At 34.0% G+C, this 22583-nt stretch overlaps 1 protein-coding gene across 1 annotated transcript in view; it reads right to left on the bottom strand.

Moving 5' to 3' along the window:
- The window catches only part of KCNH7 (potassium voltage-gated channel subfamily H member 7), a 451497-nt gene that overhangs the window by 108033 nt on the left and 320881 nt on the right, over positions 1 to 22583 (bottom strand). Inside the window, exons 4-6 of the mRNA XM_045560346.1 lie at positions 21047 to 21475; positions 16516 to 16536; positions 8286 to 8500 (exon numbers count right to left, since the gene is read on the bottom strand). Coding sequence (XP_045416302.1) covers positions 8286 to 8500; positions 16516 to 16536; positions 21047 to 21475 — 665 coding nt within the window. The remainder of the gene's footprint in view (positions 1 to 8285; positions 8501 to 16515; positions 16537 to 21046; positions 21476 to 22583) is intronic.

Raw genomic sequence — 22583 nt, 5'->3', positions numbered from 1 at the left:
TGTGATAAACATACAAAACCAAACAGGTGCTTTCTAAAAGTAATTATATATTAATGCTTCCCCTATAAGCTATGACTTAAAAGCTACCAGGGTTTTGTCTAGATATGTTATGCCTTAATCATCTAGAATATGAAATATGACTTTTTAACTAATTAAGATAATTTTAAAATAAATGAAATTTTATTTTAGTTGGAATGGTGATAAGCATTAATATGCATATATCATTTAGTGAAAACAGAAAATTAATTTGTTGCTTTTTAAAAAATTCCACATTTCCCTTTTATATTTAATAGGTATATAGCACAAAACATGCTTATAGTAGTCAATTGTGACCAAAATGTTCACAGTTACTTTTTATCTTTTCCTCATCACTGATTTGATTATAAAATATATTTATTTGACCAGAGAAGAAGAGAAAACATAATCCAGGATCTCAAAGCTCAAAGCATTGTATTTAATCAAGGCCCCTTGAAGGCAACGACCTTGATTTATATATTTTTGTATCAGCCATAGTACCTAGCACTGACTTACATTTAGTAAGCACTCACAAAATTGAACCCATAATTATCCCAATGAATGTACCTTATTCCTATTTCAGCATTCAGATATATTGTTTTTCATTTCAATTTGCATGTATAGACATGGTTTATAGACTAAACCCAGAATATGGAGAAAACATTGGATGGAAATTTCTGTTTTGCCAAACCAAGTTTGATGGCATTCTATAAATAACAACAAGATAATGGATGCCAAACTAATGTCATACTAAATTGAAAGTATTCAGAGCCAATTTTGTATTCCTGCATTGCATTTCAAATTTAATTTGGAATTTTGTGATTATTACTATTTCTGGCAATTCAAGATGAACTGTACAGTTTTATTGAGGTTTGCGTGATGTTTAAATTAGTTTACATATAAAATGAAGTTTAGGAAAATATATTAATATACCATAGAAATATTGTGAATTTTGTTTTTTGTAATTTCAAGGGTGAAGAATCAACAAGTCTTTATAAAAATAACTGGTGAAAATTAGCCTTTTTAGTTAAGTGTAATTTTTAAGTTATATTATTATCAAAAAATATTGCTATTATAAAATCACTTTTAGTTTGTAATTGTGTCTGGAAGACTTTCTAAGTAAGAAAGTCTTATTTAATTCTGGCATTGAAGAAAAGTCACTTTTAATCCTATCATTGAAAGTTTAGGACTAAACTTATTCAGTTTGAACAAAACTACAGAACATATAAGAAATTTTGTACTATGAAGCCAGAGATGATAAATAATTTTAAACATTAGCTTAATAAGATGAAATCAATATTATTTCTCCATTAAAATGTCTCCATTACAAATCCATGTTCACCCCTAAAGAAGTACTAAATTACAAATACTTGTTTTGGATTTCTGTCAAAAATAAATGTAAATTGTGTCGTGTCATTGAATCACAATGAAGAGATAATGACCATATTTACAATGAACGAAGTTCAATAGAATGTAAAAGGCCATAATCTTTGAACTCTTCTTTATGTCAGTAATATCAGTGTAATTTTGTTTTTCCTGCAACCGAGTGGCACACCACCAACAAAAACTAAAATCCCACTATTCTGTTTTAAAATTAGCATAAGGTAGATGAGATATAAACTTAAATAGCAGATAATACCAGAGATGAAGCTTCCCTGTCAAGGATGCCTTTGGGAGGCTTTTTGAAGAGTTTGAGGAGCTTTGGGGAAAATCTACCACATTTTGTTTCCCATTTCTGTAGCCTCACTTCTCTGATTAGCTACTACTAAACACTCAGATTATGACGTTTGGTGATACAGCCAAACGATACAAGTATGTCCGACGGCCATGCATATGCTGAGGAGATTTAGAGACAAACAGGGAAACAGAACAGAATCATAATGAGAATATATTTTAGAAACTGAGAATTTCCCTTTGGGAGTCTGATGAGCTCGGTGTGAAGGCTACTTCCACCATTTACTGTGTGTTTTCTCTTGCTGAGTTCCTCCTCTATGAAGAGGGGATGATAATAATAGTACCAGCTTCTGGGCTATCATGTAGATTGAAATTGATTCCACTTAGCACAAATCCTGGCACATGGTAAATGCTTAAAGTCAGAAATTATTAAATTTACCATAACTCTATTTTCATTTCAAAAATATACTTACATGAATCCTAAATATTGGGAATCTACTTTGGCATTAGAGTTCTACATAGATGTATACATAGATTGCATAACCTTTTAGATGTTCAGAAATTTTTTCTTGTGACTAATTCTCTTTGTGATTACACCTAAACTATTTTTCGTGAGTATTCTCCCTAGTAAAACTATAGGAAAATTATACTTGTGGACTAATAGTAAACCTCTTTCTTATCTTATGTTCTCCAGATTAAACCCTTTTGGTTCATTTAGATTCCTTCATGCATCTTATTTTCTGACAATCTCAGTGTGGGTTTCCATTGAATTCATGAGACATTCCTCTTAAATAATAAAGGCCAATTTGTAGAACTACATATTTGGTAATAATTTAACAAATACTGAGTTTAAAAGGAAAGTAAACTACCTTTACTTTCATATTAATCATATTTTGTAGCATTTATTACATTAGTACTTGCAAATGGTATTATCATATACTGTCATATAGTGGTTCTCTCAGTAATTTATATTATAGTGCCTTATGTATTGATACTGGTTTTATACTGCTATGTCTCTAGAACCTACCAGCACATATTGTGTATTCAGTGTGTTTGTGTGTGTGTGTGTGTGTGTGTGCGTGGTGTGTGTTCTCTGTGTGTGTGCTTGATGCTGTTAATCTGAATTCCTATCTTCATCTTTGCAATGGGCCACTGTTGTTTGTTTCATTTTCTTTAAAGCCTCCCTTCTTCCACTCCATTTTTCTAATGTGGTTGTCAGTGAAGGGGCAACATTCCTTCCATCACCAGGATGAGCATGGAACCCAAGTTGGTCAATCAGAATCCTCTTTCTCTGAGAATGATATGGACACTGGAAGAGAGAAGGCCCTTCTCACCAGATCACTGTGTGCATTAGTTGAGACAGGGGAGTCTGAGGAACTTGCTTCTATTAGGTGAGGAGTGAAGTCAATACAAGAGAAAGCATGGCTGAGAGAAAGAGAGAGAAAGAATGTCATCATTTGTACCAAAAAATGAATGCAGTCTGCCCCCAAACAGATCTGCCATTGTACTTTTTAGTAATGTGACCGAATAAACTGCCCTTTCTTCTTTCATTTTTTGCTTAAGGTGGTTCTAGTTGAGCTTCCGTTACTTGGATTCTGTTACAGCACTGACTGATGCAGTCACACATGACTAGCCAATAAAGATTTGGAATCCACAGAGCCATCTTCTTAAAACTCTTCTGATACTCTTATGCTTATCTAGGGAGAGTGATCCAATACAAATTTGTCAAAGCTGAACATGACAACAAAATGATACATTTCATCCTAAAAATTAGCATAACATGAACTAGAACTAGCCTAAGGAGTAATGAAATCATACAAGGGCGTAAACATTTGTTTTACTTTTATTTAAAAGAAGACTCATATAACCAGGCATTTGATCCTCAACTGAGAACTTCAACTGCTTGGTAAAGCAGACCTTATTTTTGTTCTCCCCACTTTTTCTTACAGTTTATTGTTTACTCTCTGTCATTGCACTACAATTTAGTAGAAATGACCAGCCAGGCATTGCCTCCCTGAGATGTACATTACTGCACATTAGCTTACAAAAGTTAGATTACAATTAAGGAAACACACACACACACACACACACACACACACACACACACACACACACACCCTTCTGAGAATTATTTTGTATATCCCCCAAATGAATAGAGAAGGTCAGATGGAATATGGCATAAAGGACTGTTGCATCCCAGAAATTTGGCCTATTAAGACAAATACAAGATGTCTATAGACCCAGAATAATAGCAAACATTGGAATCTTATGTAAGGGAAGAATCTATAAAGCAGGCATTCACTTTGGGGATTTTTGACTACAAATTTACTCTTCCTTAATTTCATTCAATACCCTCAGTTTTTCACGTGTGAATCTTTTAAAATTCCCACTCTGTATCATGTATTATGCCAGGTATTAGTGATACAAACACCTCATACTTCATCCATTCGTTGGTACCTATAGTTCCCCATTCCAGATTCTTATTTCTAACCCTGGAAGTGTCTCAAGCTTCAAAATTCAACTAAGAGTTTATATTCCCCAACTACTACCTTAAACTCTCAACATAGGTTAGGTTTCCTTTCCTGGCATCCTGTGCACCCTGCTTTTACCCTTCACACTGCATTGTAATGCTTATGTACCCTACCTGTCTGTCTCCTTCACTTCTCAAAGGTAGAGAATTTGCCTTTTAACTCTGAATTTCCAGTATCTAGAACTGTACAGACTAGATCTCAATAAATGATTGTTGAATGAATAAACAAATACATGCATGAATGAATAACAACATAGTCCCTACTACAAAGAAGCTCACTCTAGCTGGGGAGGCAAATGACTAATTGGCCAATTCTAATTCAGTGTGTAATAGAGATAAGATCCAAATGCTGAGACAGAACAACATGAGCAAAGATTAATTGTTCCTTTCCTTTAGGCCTTTCTCTCTTGATGTCTGTTCTATCGTTTGTGCACTGAAGGGTGTTTAAAATATGTTGTTGAATGATCTGTGAACAAAACCTTGACTTCTTTTGAAGAAAGGATTAGCATGCAAACCTATTATGTGAATAAAATAAATAAAAGCGAATCTCTACACAGGCCTACAAAGGGAGTATAGAGAAGACAGAAGTATTTGGGTTATTACCAGGTTGTTTTTAGTGATGCGAGGACGACCGATGTTATAGGCAGTGAATACGGAAATTTCAGAGATAGCTGTGATAAGGAAACTTCACGAATACGAAATGAAAAAAGAGTCATAGGAGAGCCCTGCTTTCAAGTACTTAAATGAAATTTCCAGAGGCTATGTCTGCAGGAGGAATTTCTCAAAATTTGATCTCTACATTGTTTAGTTTGACATGCAGACAATTGGAAGGTTTGTTATTAAGAGCTAAAGGGGACACTAAAAAAGGTAGAGTGTTCCTACTTACCCTTTTCTTTCTTTTTTTTTTTCCAGTTTCTGGTCTCAGCCTTTATCCAGTCCCTCCTCATTTCTAGCCAGGACCATAATTACTTGTGTTTATAATTTCCTTCCATTTACTGTATTTTTCACATTGCATAAAAAAGGGATCCTTTATAAAAATACAGTCTAGTTGTAATCTTGTAACACCTGATAAAAGTATTTAGTAGCTATGTCAGTCCATTTGGGCTACTGTAATAAAAATGCCATCAACTGGGTAGCTTATAAATAAATGACCAAAATTTATTGTTCACAGTTCTGGCGGCTGGGAAGTCCAAGACAGAGTTGCCGGCAGGTTTGGTGCCTGGTGAGGGCCTGTTTCCTTATTCATAGAAAACCGTCTTTTTGCTGTGTCTTCACATGCAGAAGGGGGCCGTGGAGCTCTCTGGAGTCTGTTTTACAAGGGTACTAACCCAGTTCATGAGAGCACCACCCTTATGACCTAATCATTTCCCAAAGACCTCACCTCCAAGTACCATCACATTCTCGATTAGGGTTCAACATATAAACTTTGGTGAGGACACAACCATTCAGTCTATAGCACTAGTTTAAAACATTTTTTCAAATGTTAAAACAAATATTATAATATTAGGGAGCTCAATATAAAAGTCACAGGGCTTTCAAAGATAAAGTGTAAGATCTTAAAAGAATGAGAAGGTTTTGATGGAAGCTGTTGCATTTTACTTGGACCCCAGGGCATTTATATGAAAAGGTAGTAAATAATCCTCTAGAGGGGAAAGTTTCCAGCCTAGCCTATCACTGGCCCATTCCACTTGTTCTAAGAAGACATATGCACTTTTGTGGCTCCATAACTTTGTTCTTGTGGTTTCTCTACTTGGAATTCTTATCCCTTTCCTTGGCCAATTCCTCCATTCATTCATTCATTCAGCAAACACTTAATGGACTCCGTTTTGCTGGCTGTTCCTCTAGGCCCTGCGGATACAGGGGTAGAGTGATCCTGCAGAGATGGTGAGGATGTCATACAGGATCATTAATGAACATAATAATGGCTGGCATTGCTTGTTATGTACTCAGCACTGTGCTGAACGTGTTTCTATTCTATGTAGTTCTTACATCAACTCAGAGAAATAAATTTTGCCATACCTGCATACCTGAAGTGACACTTGCCTCAGTATCACAAAATAAGTGCCACTTGTCTCCATGGCATACAATAAATGACCTAGCCAGAATTAAAACACAAGCCAGTTTGACTCTCATTTATGTTTTTAAATATTACTTACTAATGAGTTTGACAAATGAGCTTCTGGATCCAACTTAAGTGTCTTATGCTATCTCTTTTTCTTTTCTGAAAACTCTCCCCTTAAAGCATAATTACTTTCTCCCTAACCTGTGCTTCTATTATATTCTTTATTAACATGCATTTCATTATGGCTGTTTAATATGTGTCTCCTGTGCCGCTAGGCTGAGAAAGCCCCCAGAGCAGGTGACATCTCAGATCTGCATAGGTATTGCTCTCTCCTGGCACAGTGGCTGTGCTGAATGTGGCAGGACAGGGTGGCCCCTCTGGTCGCCCAAGCACATAAAAGCTTTGCCCAAATCACTCTTGGCTGCTCACAGGCCTTAATGTGTGTTTTGTTCAGTCTAAAAAAGAGTTCAAAAGCATTTTTTAGCCTGTCAACTTTTACAAATGAAGAGTTTATCTTGAATTTTGGATTTCCAGTTCCTTTTCTAAAAGTGGAAGGTTGGAAATATTCATTGGTCAAGCATAGCTGCCTGACCGTAGTTGGCTGGAGCTGAGTGGGAGCTGTCTGCTCTTAGAGGGGCCTCCTGCACCCTGCAGTTTGCTACAGTCCCCACTGCTCCCACTGTGCTACTTTGTCACCTTCACTCACTTATGCTACTTGCAGGGGCCCTGACACTAATATTTCTAATTTCTCTTCTGCTCCTTCTTCAGTCTCTTAATTTCTATATATTCACATAGTGGTTAGTATCTCTAAATAACAGATTTTTAAGGTAAAAACTATTGCCAGTAAAATTCAAGGCTCTCAAAATGGTGTTAATACAACATGCATACCAGTCGACTCTTCATTTACCAATATTATACCCATTTTACTAAATATAAGGTAAGAAAAATGAAATGCAAAGAGTAGAAAGCGTCATTACAACATCAATATTAAACTGTATAGAAAGGATGCTCTCAAGAACGGCATGTACAATTTCTCATCTCAAATAAATATAGACTGCACAGTTCTGTTTATAACTTATTCATGGTCTTTTCCTAGCTGTTTCAGTTCACATGTAAGAGGTTCTTTAAAAAACAGTACTACTGTGTTGTTTGTAGTGATTATAATTACAGAAAAACTTTATTAATTTAAAATCTTCAATGCTTAGGATAGAAATTGGGGTCAAGTTTGCCTTTATATTTTGGACAGTTTATACAAAGATTTGCTAAGCAAATATACTAAGTCAATTGTTTGTAAAAGAACTGCTTACTTGACAAATTTTAGAGTCATGAATTCCCAGCAACGTAAGTGCATTGTAAGCAAAAGCTAGGTACTGCTTAGTTGGTATTTTGATATAATAAGTAAAAATCATTTTTATCTACTCTTTGAAGCAGGACTCCTGCTATACAGTAACTTTTTACTCTAGTTCAAGTTGCAGTATTTATCTGAAAACAATAAGATATTGTTCCTATAAAATGTATTGTTTCATTCTGACTTTTCATCATCTCAGCAGCTCTTTTCCCCAAGTCAACTGACTTAGATATGACTCTATTTAGTAGAGCGAGTGCAAAAAGGGAGACCACGGTTAAAAGTAAATCCCAATTACTCCCTAAAGCTTCAATAGACACATCCATTACATTAAAAAAAGACATGCTTTAATAATGTGAAAGTTGGCAGCAAAACAATAAGTGTCCAAACATGATGAACAGCAGGTTAATAATCTCTACAACAACAGGAACAACAATACCACATTAGCCCGTTTTTGCTTAGTCTTGTAATAGATAAAATCACAGTGTATAGCTTTATGAATCTGTTACATTAGAGAGTCACTCAACATCTCAAGACAAATAGGAGCACAAATAAGTGCTTACTCTATTTGATGGTAATTTAAAAGAAAAAGGATGTGTTTTATGGTGCAGAAAACAACCTCAAAAACAGTTGAAATTGATAGGAAAATTGTGTCCTACCTGGGTAACTTTTTCTGTCACATTGTGTGTTCGATCTTTAACCTTGGGTGCAATAATAGTTTTATCTGAAGAAGGAGGAGATGTGTTCTTTTTCTCAGTTTTGACATCTGAAAAATTCAGAGTGAGCTGTGGAATCTTGTTAATGGTGCTGTATTTGTTGAGGTTTGAATCTGACGTAGATCCCAGGAGGCTTGACTTGATATGATTAAAAGGCCCTAAAAAAATTGGAAAGTATTTGTAAGAGTAATATAAGAAGAAATAGAAGAAAGAGATGGTTCTGAATGCCCTGCTAATGATCCATGACCAATGTGACCCTGATTCAGATGTGACTAAATGCAACCAGCTGATAACTGAACACAGGGCTTATGGTCACTTTCTGCCACACTGAGTGGCATGTGAGTATCCAATCAGACTGGGTCCTAGCTGTGCACCCAGAGAGAAAAGGGCAGCTTTAGTTGTTAATTGACTTCATTTATTAAAGGCTGGGATAAAAGTCAAAACTCTACTCTCTGTTATTGGTCAAATTCTATCTTCAAACTTTCTCATGAATTTAATTTTATAATGTGGAAATTATCCAAGGAAGGACTTACCTATGGTTAAAATCATTTTGGCCATGAAACTCCTAAATGGGTTGTTTACCCGGCTCCAATTTGTGTTACTTCCCTCTTTGTGTCACTGAGAAGTGACAAGCCAGCTAGGTTCTTCATATGCTTCCACTACCTGTGTGAGATGTTCCACAGAGCTTTTAGAAGAGTGAAGCTCAAATGAAGGAATTACAGATAAAGCTGAGAAGGGCAAAAGGCCATTGCGTGTATGTATGTATGTGTGTGTGTGTGTGTGTGTGTGTGTGTGTGTGTGTGTGTGTGTGTGTGTGTGTGTGTTTATTCTATTAAAAACTCTAGAACCCTGTGTGTAGTTTTAAATCTTTCCTTTCCTTTCTTTTCTTTTCTTATTTTATTTAGATTTAAGACTGACCACTTTCTGAGAAAAAGAAAAGCTACTATAAAACCATACAAGACGAATGCTCTGGCAAAGATAATTTACAATAGAAGTGACCACAGGTAGGTATTAATAATAGGACATGTCTGGGGTTGGTAGAATCTGGTCACCTCTTGCATTCCTTTCCTACATAGATTATTTGGTAAGGTGGCCAGACTTTTGGTTCTCTTCTTGAGGGTGAGTAGACTGATTAGCTACATCTTTTGAGATGAGCCCATTGTCCGTTGCTTATGAAGAGTCAGAAAATGTTTCAAGGAGTTTCTTGTGAAATGAGTGATATTACTTCCACCATGATTTAGCTCTTAAAAATTAATGTCAGGAAGAATTTTATAAAAATTTTGAGTCTGCTATTATTATACAGTCAGTGTCTTTGTGCCCTAGAAAATGGTTAAAACGTATACATTGCATGAATGAAACTGTTAGCACATTTTGCCTTATGTTATTTTTTTCCCTGTTCAAAATGAAATTAATACATTTTAGGTATCAAAATGTACTTTAAGCACCAAGAAAGGTATAAATACTTTAAAATTAGACCTATTAGACATATAGATTGTATATTTTGGACCACACAATCAATCAACTCAGGTCAAAGATGATGCTAAGAAAATAATACTCATCATTTTGTGCATTGCTACTGTATTTCCCTACAGAAAAATCACACTATATTTATCTATAAAAGTTTACCTTTGTTTATTATAAAGGTTTAAAGTAATTTTAAGAAAAATTTCATGTCTTTAACAAATATTTTGTTTCCTGAGTTGCTTTTCTGTTCATTCCCTGAGTCGTATCATGATGATAACCAAGTCTATCTAGATGAAAAAGGTCATTGAGCTCTCTGGGTATTTATTTTCATTTATGTTCTCATTTGCATATAATCCTCACTCTTTTCTATTTATACAAGTATAGAAAGAAGAGCCAAAGTGACACCAAATTAATCTAGCCTTCAGATAGTTTTCTCTTTTTGAAGCATTCTAGGGTCACATTCCAGGCCTATATCTTAATATTTAAAATTTGTAAATTATGCTAGGACCTCAGACTTCTTAGGTAGTGCCTTCCCCCCAACTCTAATGTCGTATTTTCACTTCTTAGGTAATTTAACTGCATACATGGATACTGGCAAGAGATTATAGGTAGTGGAGCTCAGGTATATAGTTTAACTATATTTAAAACCCTTAAGCCCATCTTTGAATCCCCTTTCTATATCATCCTTCTTTATGTTGGATTTCTGTAGCAAATTGTCAAAGGACTTGTTTAAAATCTTGGGGAAAAACATAGATCATTTATGATGTTAACAGACTTAGAAAGACACTGTCAATGTACTTTAGCTGTCCTTGTGACCAGTTCCAATTAACTCCACTGAACTGGCTACACTTACAAGCACACAGTCTCAACTATGGCAGTGCTTCCCCCTAGGGGATATTGTGGGGACATTTTTGGTTGCCACAATGACGGGGGCATTTGAATGTCACAATTTTCTCACCTTGAAAAATTGCCCCATGTGTCCCAATGGCATCTACGTAGGTAAAAAGCCTGTTTATAATGATCTGAAACTTGAACCTGTTTCACAGATAAACAGCACAATGTGCTTTTTACATGATTTTAATATACCTTGAGATTTCCAGAGCTACAACTACCATGTACAGGGAAGATTATACATCATTTTGTTCAGAATTTTATCAAAAGTTCGTCACCATTTTGGAAAATTATGTCACTTAGAGCTACACTCTTTATAGCATTTGAGTGGCCAATACAAAATTTCAGAGTTCAGGTTACAATCTGTATTTGTTTGTAGCTGTCAGGTGCAGTATGTAAGCTAAGAGATTTGAGTCTTCTTTATCAGTGTTGAGGCCAAATGTTATTAAATTTGCAGAGAATTATCGGAATCACATTAAAATCATTAATAAAAATTCTTTCAAAAATATTTCATATCATTATCCTCCTATATACGTAAAATGATGTGTGGTACAATGAAAAGGAATTTATGAATTAAAAACTAAACACTTGAAATTATTTACTTGTCTTGGGGTTGCCTGTTGGTTTTCAATATCATTCTAATAATTCTCTAGAGATCTGCTATCACTTCTCTATAATGTCTTGTCATTCCTTTTGCAATTCATCTTCTAGCTACCATTACTTAACAAGGCATATGGTTTGCAAGGCCTCTTTTAAGTATTAGAGGATGAATATGGTGGGATTTCTGACATCTGGTGGGATTTCTTTCTTCTGTGCAATTCATTACCATTGCATTTTATCACATAGAGTATTATTTTATTCTATTCTTTTATTTTTTTTAATTTTTTTTCACAAAGTATATTGTTTTGACACTACAGTTAAAAGCAAGGGCCAGCTCATTTGTGAGAATATTATACTTTCTCATTTTCTAAGTTTTACTTGAAGTATTATACATAATTTAATTTTGGCTATTTCTCATTTTTAATATCCATGTATAAATAAGTCTGATCTATTATTATTGACCCTAGTGGTGGTTTTTATTTTGTTGTCCATCCATACTACTGCTCTGTTATTTTATCTGGGACCTGTATAAAATGTTTTCTCATGTCCTTAATGTTTTAAACCCAAATATGTCTGATTATTGCATTATATCTTCTAGTGTAGTTATATTTGAACACAAACATATTGATATGAATATCATTTTATTATAAACTGCTTTCCCTTTATTTCTCCTTTATAGTACAGTTAGGGAATCATGTTGATATTTTAAAATAGTAAAATAATCTCTGAATTTAATTTTAGGATAGTAAAATGAGTATAACAAAATATTTGTTGAAAGAAGTGATATGACATCTGATATGGTTGAGAAACTGTTTGATAAAATGGTACACTCAGATTTGGCCCCAGAATTTGCAACTTTATTGCAGTCTCTAATTTAGCTTCTCTTATTTTCTGGTGGAAAAATCTAAACACTTACTCTACTCTGTTTTCTTTTTAGGCTTTTAGTCTTAAAGAGTTAATCTAGATTTTCTTTTAAATCTATACATTTAATGAATTCAGCAAAACTTAAAATATTACTTAAAATAAATTAAGCATGCTACTTAGATAAGGCATTTACAATTTATTTCATCCAATATAACAAAGATCATTATGCTTCTTTCTACTGATTTTAAAGCATATGTATACATGCAGAAGTCTTTTAGAGTCTGCAAGATTATCAGTATTGGCTTAGGTTCCTCTAAACCCTTCTAAATTCTAATGAAAAAACTGCCATCATTTTAACTAATGTAGATATTAACAATACCTTATTTCACCAACTGCAAACCCAAGCAGACAGACTATGAGGTCAAAAGGAAATAAGAATCAAAGACTAGAAATCAGAACACAGGGTTTCCTACCTCCTAGGTCTATATTCAGAGAGGCGTGGGTTGAGGCTTTAAAGGTGAAAGGCAGCCTCACTGAGAGTGGTCATGAACAGATGGGATTAAGGATTCTAATGAAAGAAAGAAGAATAACCTGGAAAACAAAGTAAATGAATTTAAAGAAAATGAACAGGTGGAAATAAAGGGAAAAATAGATTCAATAGAAAGGAATGTAAAACTGAAAAGTATATAGGAGGACTCAATGCTCTTTAGAAAAGTATTTGCAAGATGGATGACCAGATTAAAATGTTCAATATATTAGGAGAAGATGGAAAACAGGTGACCAAGTAGACTAAACCAACAGCTGGGCTAAGCTTTAATATATTACAAGAGTCTGATTACATAGAAAGTAGGCCAGTTTCCAGCTACAAATGCATACCCTACATTTAGACATCAGGCTAGAGGCTAAAGCAACAACTGGGAAGAATTTTAGATTAAAGATATTTAAATTTTATATGATGAGGCTATTTAAATTTAACATGAGTTATGAGAAGCTAAAGGAGAATATATCCTTTTTTAGTTGGTGCTGGAAATTCAGCTAAGAACATATCATAGAATTTTTTAAAATAATGCTTTTTTTAAAAAAAATCACTGTTTTTGAGAGCCAAATGAAATAGGAAAGAAGGAAATCAAAAGGACTAAGGTTGTTTTTCAATCATTAGGTCTTTGTGTATTATTTCTTAGGAGACTGAGTTTATTTGGAGAAAGTTGAATAAAACTCAAATTGCTGAAGTGCTTTAACATTAAGGAAAATGAAAATGTAGTGTTTAGTAATTAAACTTTGTAAAAGAACATCATCAATAAGCATAAAGCAGCCAGTTTAACATTTACAAATATCAGAAGTAATCATATTTGTATTCAATATCCACACTATTTCAGTACATGACATAATTTACAGTGAAAAATTGTCACCATTGAAAATCAATTTTCAAATCTTTGTAAGACCACAAGATACTGGGTAATGGCCAGTGTAGCTTATAAGAAACAAGTTGTATCAGATCAATTTATTTCCTTTATTAGTCTAACAGTTTTCATGACTAGAGAGGAGGTGAAAGCTGCAACAAATCTTGAGAATAGTTTTGTTTCTAACTCATATGGCAAATTCTTAGACTAGTTGAAAAATGAACATCCCAATGTCAGAGGGCTGCAGAGTTACTTGAGATTATAAGGAGGTGACAACATTGTATTAATAACTTATTTACTAAGTGGAGTAAGTGGGGCAACTTTTTATTGATAACTTGGAAAGCAGAATAGGCAGAGAAACAACTAAGTTTGAGGTGAAAATGAGTTTATGAGTAATTGAGGTAGGATTAGATCTCCCCCACATATTAGAGAAATTGTTAAAAATTACAATGCATACATATGTATATACAGAATATACTATTTATTCTAAATAACTTTTCCTCTCTTTGATGATGGGTTATACTTTATAAAAGGAACTCTGAAGTGTTATTTTAAGAGCGTACTAAGGAAATTTATTAAAGGGAAGCAAAATTGATCCTACAAAGATTAAGTGGAAATTATTTAGTTTGAAAGAAAACATTGAGTACCAATTTACTGTCTTTTTACTGTGATATTACATCAAGATTAGCAGTAGCCAGCTAATATCTCTGTCCACTGGAGATAGATGAAGGGAAAGAAAATTACATTTCAGCAAGAAGGGTTTAGGTTAGCTCTTTGTGTAACAGGCACTAAAATAGACTTCCTGAGAAAGTTAAAGAACAGTCCCCTCTGGAGATAAAGATGCCTGTACCACCTGTGCAAGAGAGTTATGCCACCGCCTCACCTGAAGATAATAAAGCAGATGCTCTTGAAGACCTTCCAAAGGCATTCCTAAATTATTCATCTTATTTTGGTAAAGAAATGATTTTTTGGTTGAGTTAGGTATTGAAATAATTAACTATAATTATGCATTTGCACACAAAGCAGTATAGAAATCTTTTATTTTTTAATCTTTTGTGAAATCTGGTTTAGAAGCAAAGTCAAAAATATTTTTAAAGTACACTTAATGTGTTGTCTTTTGTTATTTAGCATATTAATTGCTCTGTGAAAATCTTAAAGAGGCAGATACTTAAACTTTGTTTAATAGTTTTCAAAACCAGAGCCTGAAAAAGAAAATCCCAAAACTTTGGAGTGCATATTTACATGAAACTTTATTAAGTTTGCAAATATTTTCTCCAATTTGGAGATATAACTTCATAAATACTGAGATGTGAAAACTTTCTACAATGTTTTAGAGATTCTTAATTCCAACTTCTGACTTTGATGATGTTATTATATACTTTGATTTGTGATTATAAAATTGATGTGTAATCTGAGATCTATATAAGAAAGAGAACATTTTTATTTAAAGACTTTTGCTATTAAAAAATGAGGGGGTTGAGAAAAAGGTGTTGGAGATTACATGGATTAGTTTATGAGACTAAAATAAAATTACTATAGTTTGACAAATATGTGAACTACTAGTTTGAAAGATAGGCAAGCCCAATTTTCTATTTATTGAAAAAAATTAATTTCTCCTTGGAAAAAAAATCACTGGAAATTAATGTCTACTAATTTACTGCTAATTGTTAAATCCTAAAGCCAGTTGGCAAGAGCCATCTGTATCCTGTTCCTTGAGGTTACATTCTGAATTATGTCAATGCAAACCACCACCCACAGCTGACACTAATTTACTCCCTTTTAGAACTCACAGTGGACGGGCAAAAAACCAAAAATAATAATAATAATGGGGGTTACCTGCACAGACCTTTTTTGAAATGCTTAACAGATAAAACATCAGGGTGTTGGTGTGAGGTTAGGGGGAAACTGCCATAATTTCCTTCATTTTCAAATTACCCTGGGCTGCTGACAAGAAAACATCTTTGGTTTCTAGTACTATAAATTCATAACCATCGCCAGCTCTGAATTAATTAGTAGCAATTGAGAAATCAATATACAAAACTACACAGCAGTCAGAGTACCAGTGACATACAGAAGAGGCCAAAACAGTGAATTCTAAGTACTGATGGTTACTGGTGGAGACGTGTTCATGCAACACACATGCACAAAATGAGTCACTGTCACCATTTGCACACCCACAGCAGCATGCATGGCCTATGTGAAAAGACCAAGCCCAATGGTTTTCAATTTGATGAGAATAATATGATTACTATATTTTGTAATCCTTGTATCTAGTATGATATAGTAGAAAACAGAAGTGAATTTCCAATTTTTAGCCCAATCCAAATTCATTCGGAGTATTGCCCAGTTAGACATTACTCTATGGTAGCTGTAGGTCATGCCAGTGATTTCAGAATAATATAGAACACAATTAAAATGATTGAAATATAATATAGAAAAATAGAAAATGACTATCATGCAAGTACAGTTTACTACTACAGTAAGCTTAAAACCATACCCCCTGCCATCCAGGAACGTGAAACTAGTTTTAAGGAAACAAAAGAGGAACAAGTGAAGTGATGCTGTAATGTAGTACTTTGCTTATTTTATTTAATCTTGTACTCAAAATTTTTTTTTTTTTCTGAAATAGGCTTATGTGCCTCTTTCACAGTGGAATATATTTAGCTTGATATTTGTTTCTTTCCAAATGACGTAGATATTTAGGAAGTGTTCATTGTCAACCTAGGCTTACACTTCTTGCAGGAAAAAGGAGTTTATAATCATTTTGGTGATGCAGCTGTGAAAGTAGCAATGTCTCCAGCAAAATCAAGCCATGATGTCTCCACCAGGCACCTGGACTAGCTAAGGGCAGCATGAAGATGTTGCATTGAACAGGGCATACAGCAGGCAAGTTCACATGCCAAGTAAAGGGGCACTTGGAGCATCAGATGGTGAAATTTGAGTTCGTACATTACCTTTGACATTGCGACCATTGTCTGTTTTGAGCATATAAGGATAAAAAAGAGAGAAAAATATAAAAAGAAGACTAAAATTATATTATGTATACATTGAATTACCTCTGTAAAAACAATCAGAGAAAATAGGATGTAATGATGGAAAATTTATCTTAGATTGAGATTAACATTGTGTACTATTCAACCAAGTAAAATGCATATACCAAAATGATATCTGCCATAATAGACATTCTTATTTAAATATGTGAAACACTTATCTCAATTTAAATAGATTCCAAGGTACAGATTTTATAACTATGACAGTTTAGATAGAGAAAGACATCCCCAGCTGCCAGCGGTTGTGACAAAATTTTTAACCTTGTCAGAAGCCAATTTTAGGGTCTCCTGAACACCACTTAGAATATACTCAAAGAAAGATTATACAGAATTTTGTATGTTAAGTAATTTTTAAGTATAATTTAATTTAGTATGTTAATAAGGAAAATGTTTCTAAGATAACAGTTTACCTTAATAAACTAACTTGCATTAGTAATCACAATTTTATTAACTACCCACCTCCCAATGTTGTTCAATATATATTTTGAAAATAGCAAATATAACTCAAGTAGTCATTCTTAGGCAAAAATAATTGCAATAAATCAGTGAAAGATTTGACTGTTTAAAGAGAAGGTGAACATTTGTAATTTATGCTGTCACAATGTACTCAGTGTAATGCCTAGGATATTTAGGACATTGGTTTTTAACAAAATGGCTATTTTCAAATCTTAGAGTGGAGTGTTTTCAAATTTGAGGTTAGCAATATAAATGCTGTATACTTATTACTAACAAAATATACATTACTAGCTTTGAAACATACAATCTTAAAATAAATGTCACGGTCGTATCAAAACCAATTTATCCAAGATTTGTAAAATATGTTCAATATGTTGTTGACATCTGTGCTAACACTGTGCACATTTAAAATCTTGGGATATATCATAATTGCTTCAAAGCTTACAATTGAAGTAATTCCAATAGAGTGGTATACTGATTTGCTACAGGAGACATTGCCTTGGACAGAGATACACAAATAAAATTGTGGCCTTGCCAACAACTCTCTTCCCTCTTTGAGAGAATCACAAAAAGCAAAGAAGGATAGTGCAAGAGTTCTTGATTACACAGAATTAAGGTCTCCATCAGAAGCTGGGTCCAAAAACTTGTTACATATATGAAATATTTATCTCAACTTAAATAGATTCCAAGTAAAGTATCAACTGCTTGCTAGTTATAAATTATAACTCTATTCACCAAACATAAAAATTATATGTAAAGATTTACAAATTCCAAAAACTAACAAAAAGTTACGCTGTACAGTTAATGCTGCTTTGACAGTCTAAGGCAGAGTGTGTGGCTTGTGCACTGGTACTAGCTGGGATCTGCTTGTTATTCTTCCATGACAATGTAAGTGCAGAAATCAGAGAAAGTATTTAGAATCTTTTGTGGAAGTTTGATAGAGCAATTGTAGGTCTGTTCAATCTAATAATAAAACAGTTGGGGTTCATATTTTGTATATCTATTTTTTAAAATTTCATTTTTCTAATAGGGCATTTTTATTGCATTTACAAATATATTGGTCAGTGACAGATTAGAAAAGAATTCTGGTCACAGAATGGTTTGAAAAGTACAGTTCTAAGGTCCTTGATGATGATGAAGATTAAATGGGAAGATGATGTAAAATATTATGCACCAATAGGAAGTTCCTCTGTTTGAATGAGGAGATAATGATCTGAATTAAAAATCTAGTGCATGAGGAATTTAACCTGTCAACGAGTTATATGAATTCATAAAACTAAAATTTGTTTTAAAAGTTTTCCATCTTCCTTTATCAATGGCTCCTTTTCTAAAATATACCAAATTATGTAGTTTTAGGAAGTGTGGTTTCTTCTATGCTAATCAGTGATTTTGTAGCTAAAATTGCTCTAAAGCTGAAGTACAAAATACCCTCTGAATTTATCAATCTATAGTCACACGTTGACTGTAGCATCTGCAAGAAAGTCATACTTTTCTAAAACTGGCTGAGTTTGGGTGGGGGAGAAAAATTGAGGATTATTTTAGCATGGAGGGTTATGTATAGTACCTGTATGAGAAATCCAAAAATATTAAATCATTCTTTCCCATAATTGTATCAGTAACTGTATACTAAATGGAGAGCACATAAATTGAAAACAATGAAGTTAAATCATGAAATCTGATCTAAGCATCACTGTCAAAACACAGGCTAAGTCTGTACAATGCACTGATTATGTATCACTTTGATTTTCAAATTTATTGTTTCTGAGTGTTATTATACTGCCATTATTGTGGAACTCAGGTTCTCTCTAGGGAATCTCTGAAAGGGCAATCTCTGAAAAGTCAGTCTCTGAAGAGTTGCTAAAAATGACTACACTAACTGGACTAACTAAAACATATGTGGTTCATTTGAATTACCATATTGGATTTATTGTTGCTGTCCATCCATAGTACCCACTGATCAAAGATCAAATTATAGAGGTTTTATTTTGTCAGGAAATATTGATTCTTCCATTACTAAATGGTATAGAGCCTTAGATAAGTATTTGGCTTGGGAATTGGCCTTGATTTTATTTTCTTTTTGACCTTCTCTGGCCCACAGATTAAAATGGATGTGCTAATTGCCCTTGTATCTGTTTCTGAGATATTGATTTATTTTTTCCTTGAATTTTTTCCTGCCAACTCTTTCACCTATTCTGCCTTCTCTACTTCATTGTGACCTTTAGATAAATATCCTTCACATGATTCAGTCTTAATACTATACTTTGGTTTAAATTGAGAATAACTCATTATTCCCTGATGTGTGTGATTTTGGAATGTAATTTATGAGCACAATCTTCTCAATGTCACACCAATATTTGTCAAGTATCTGCCATGAAGTAGACAATTGTGCTGGATACTGAGGACCTCCTAAAAGCTGTCTGAACTCCTCTCCATAAGAGCTATTGTGCTAGGGGAGTGCACAACAACATAATCATTTGCTTACATATCTAACAAGAATGACAGACATATAATACACATGAAATATAGACTATAATAAATGCTATACTATATGTAAACATTGCTTTGCACCCTCAGGTTTGGAATCATTTAATTCTTCTGGTTTGGGAAGGGGAAAATGGATCCCTGCAGCTGAGTAGTAGCATGAGGAGGGACAAAGTGGGGAAGAGTATTCCAGGCAGAACAAAGTAACGAAGCAAGAAAACATATGACACATTTTAGGAAAAGGCAAATCATATTTGTGCAAGTATAGAATAGAGTATGTGTATTACAGGGGAAGGAGTTTTGCTAGGGCTAGAAATGAGGCTTGAAAGATAACTTGTGATCAGCTGACAAAGTTCCTAGTACCCATACTAAGGATTTATGTTTTAAAATGAAAACTAGCCTGAGCATGGACAGCAGGCCTCTCAAGAACCCAAATTGTAGGAGTCAGAAAAGTGGGACCGATGTACCCATGTAGGGTAGTCTGACTCTCAGACTCCCTGGGGAAAGTTCAGGGACTCCACAGTCCCCTCCTATGGCAAGGTTTCATGGAGGAGCAGGAGTGAGAGAGAAAAGCCATTGTATGGATTTGACTGTGGACTCTGGAGACAGGCAGTCCTTGGATTGAAGCCAGGCTCTGACACTAACTAGATCTGTAACCTTGGGCTAGTTATTTATTTAACATATCTAAACCTCAGTTTCCTTATCTAGAAAATGGAGCTTATAAACGGTTCCTAATTTACAGAGTTGTTATGAGAATGAAATGAGAATTTATGTGTGTCAAGCACTTACACCGCCTCAAACATAGTAAATAATGCTATCTGTTATTGTGTCAATGATTAATTACTTCTGTCATTACTTTTTAAGCATCTCTACTTTCATTTACTGACTCATATAAGTATGTGAATAGAAGCAGCCAGGGAGAAATAAATGAATTTTAACTTTGCTTTTCGAGTTAGTTTTGATTGTGATCAGAACTTTCAGGAGTTTTTTCCTCCTAAATTTTCCCCTTCCTTTTACCTATTCTGCAACCCTGTCAGCTTATAGCTTTCTGATGACTCCGTACATCACATTTCGTACACCCCTCCCTTTGGAAGGAGTTGGTCAATGAAATAGTCCTGTGTTGGCACATGATTCTTCCTTCCTAGGGCGTGATCACTTGTTAAATGCAGCAAAATTTATTATGCTTGAGATAATAGTGTTCATCACCTAAGCACATCTAGTAATAAACATTAATTAATTAACACTCCATGAAATAGGCAGATAATGGTTATCATACTATTTCAGAAACACAGATAAAGAAGCCAGAAGAAACTAAATTACTCACTAGAGTTCAAAGAGGAAATCAGTAACAAGTCTGAATGTAGAATTCACATTTTTAATAGCCTTTAATCACATTTCTTTCCCCAAGGCATAAGAATTAATGTTGAGATTAAAAACTATGGAAATAACTTTTTATTACCCATTAATTTATGTTTCTATTAAAAAAAATCAAACATACCTTCACTGGCATGCCGGTCTCTAAATATGTTCTTGGGGTGCACATTGAATCCTTCTATATCATGAACTGAAGATGCTCTCCGTATACTACAAATGCTTTCCTTTGATCTGGAATGGGTCAGCTGGGAACCTGACTGCAGTCTGTCAGGATAGAGTCGGTCCCATTGCCTTTTGGGGGAGGAATGATCAAGAGGTCCAGATATATTCACCAAGGGAGAACATTTGCTGGGCTGTATCAAAGCTTTTGTATCATCTGCTTCAGAGGGACTGCAGCTTTCTTTTGTAGGAGACTTAAAGTGCTTCATGGCTACTGAATCATCACTGTGTTTAGATGAATCAATTACTACCATATCAGGGTCTTCTTGTGGTAAGGACTGCTTTCTGTATGTGAGAACTCTCAGAGCAGGGAACTTGAAACCAAAAAGTTTCCCTACAAATGGAAACAGAAAAGAGCATTATTATAAGACAAAAGATATATCCCATAACAAAAACAAACATTGTTGACTCATATTTAAGCAACATGTAAAGAGAATTATTAATCAATACTTAATTAAGTCAGCTGGAGTTGGAATGAGGGATATTGTAAAAAACTGTGAGGCCAGTATGACATATCATATAAGTAGTAAGAAAATAGTAAAATAATTGTAATGATTAGATATACTTCAGTGACATGAAAGCATTATTTAGATGACAGGAGACTTCCAGTTTTAATAAACAGATGTATCCACAATACATCCACTTTTCTAGGGAATGTAAAGGCTGAACACACTTTAGGTAAGAAAATAAGGGACAGAGCATCATCTGGAAGGAACAGAATGAGTACAGTGTATGTGCATGTGGGGAGGGCCAGGGGGAGTTAATGTATTAGGAGTATAATGGAAGGAAGTGATGTGAGGTCAGCTGTGTACAAGCAGTTCCTCATTCCATCTGGAATTATTAAATGCGTTTGATTTCAAAGAGAGATGAACTGTAAACATAAAAATTTCTTTGTCCTTTTTTTGTTTTGTTGACATTGTTCTAAAATCTGAGAGTATGGCATAAAATGTTATATATATCTCAGAGTGGATAATGCATAGGATGGCAACTAAATATAAACATTAAAGGGTAGATATTAAAAATTAAAATATTAGCTACTAAATGTAAACATTAAAAAATTAAACATTCGAATATTAGCTAAATAAACTCACTAGTAGTAAAAAAGGCATATTAAAGGAAGAGGATATTACTCTTCCATTTTTCAATTTAGCAGTAAATAAAAAAAAGGAAAACATCTAGTACTAGCAAAGAATACTGGTGGGCATTCTGACACATTGTTGGTGGGATTGCACAGTGCTACAAACTCTTTGGAAAGTCATCTGACAATATCTATTAAAATGAAAAAATATATACTTTTCATTTGAATCAGCAATGCACATATAAGATATTGCAAAGGCATAAAAACTAGAAACAATCTGAATATCCATTAGAGGAGAATGGTTGAACAAATTATGGTATTTTTATACTTTGAAATCTTATGATATTCTTTTAAAAACTAAATA

The sequence above is a fragment of the Lemur catta genome, chromosome 8 (genome assembly GCF_020740605.2).
Source record: "Lemur catta isolate mLemCat1 chromosome 8, mLemCat1.pri, whole genome shotgun sequence".
NCBI lineage: Eukaryota > Metazoa > Chordata > Mammalia > Primates > Lemuridae > Lemur > Lemur catta.
This window is presented reverse-complemented; position numbering and strand designations above follow the sequence as displayed.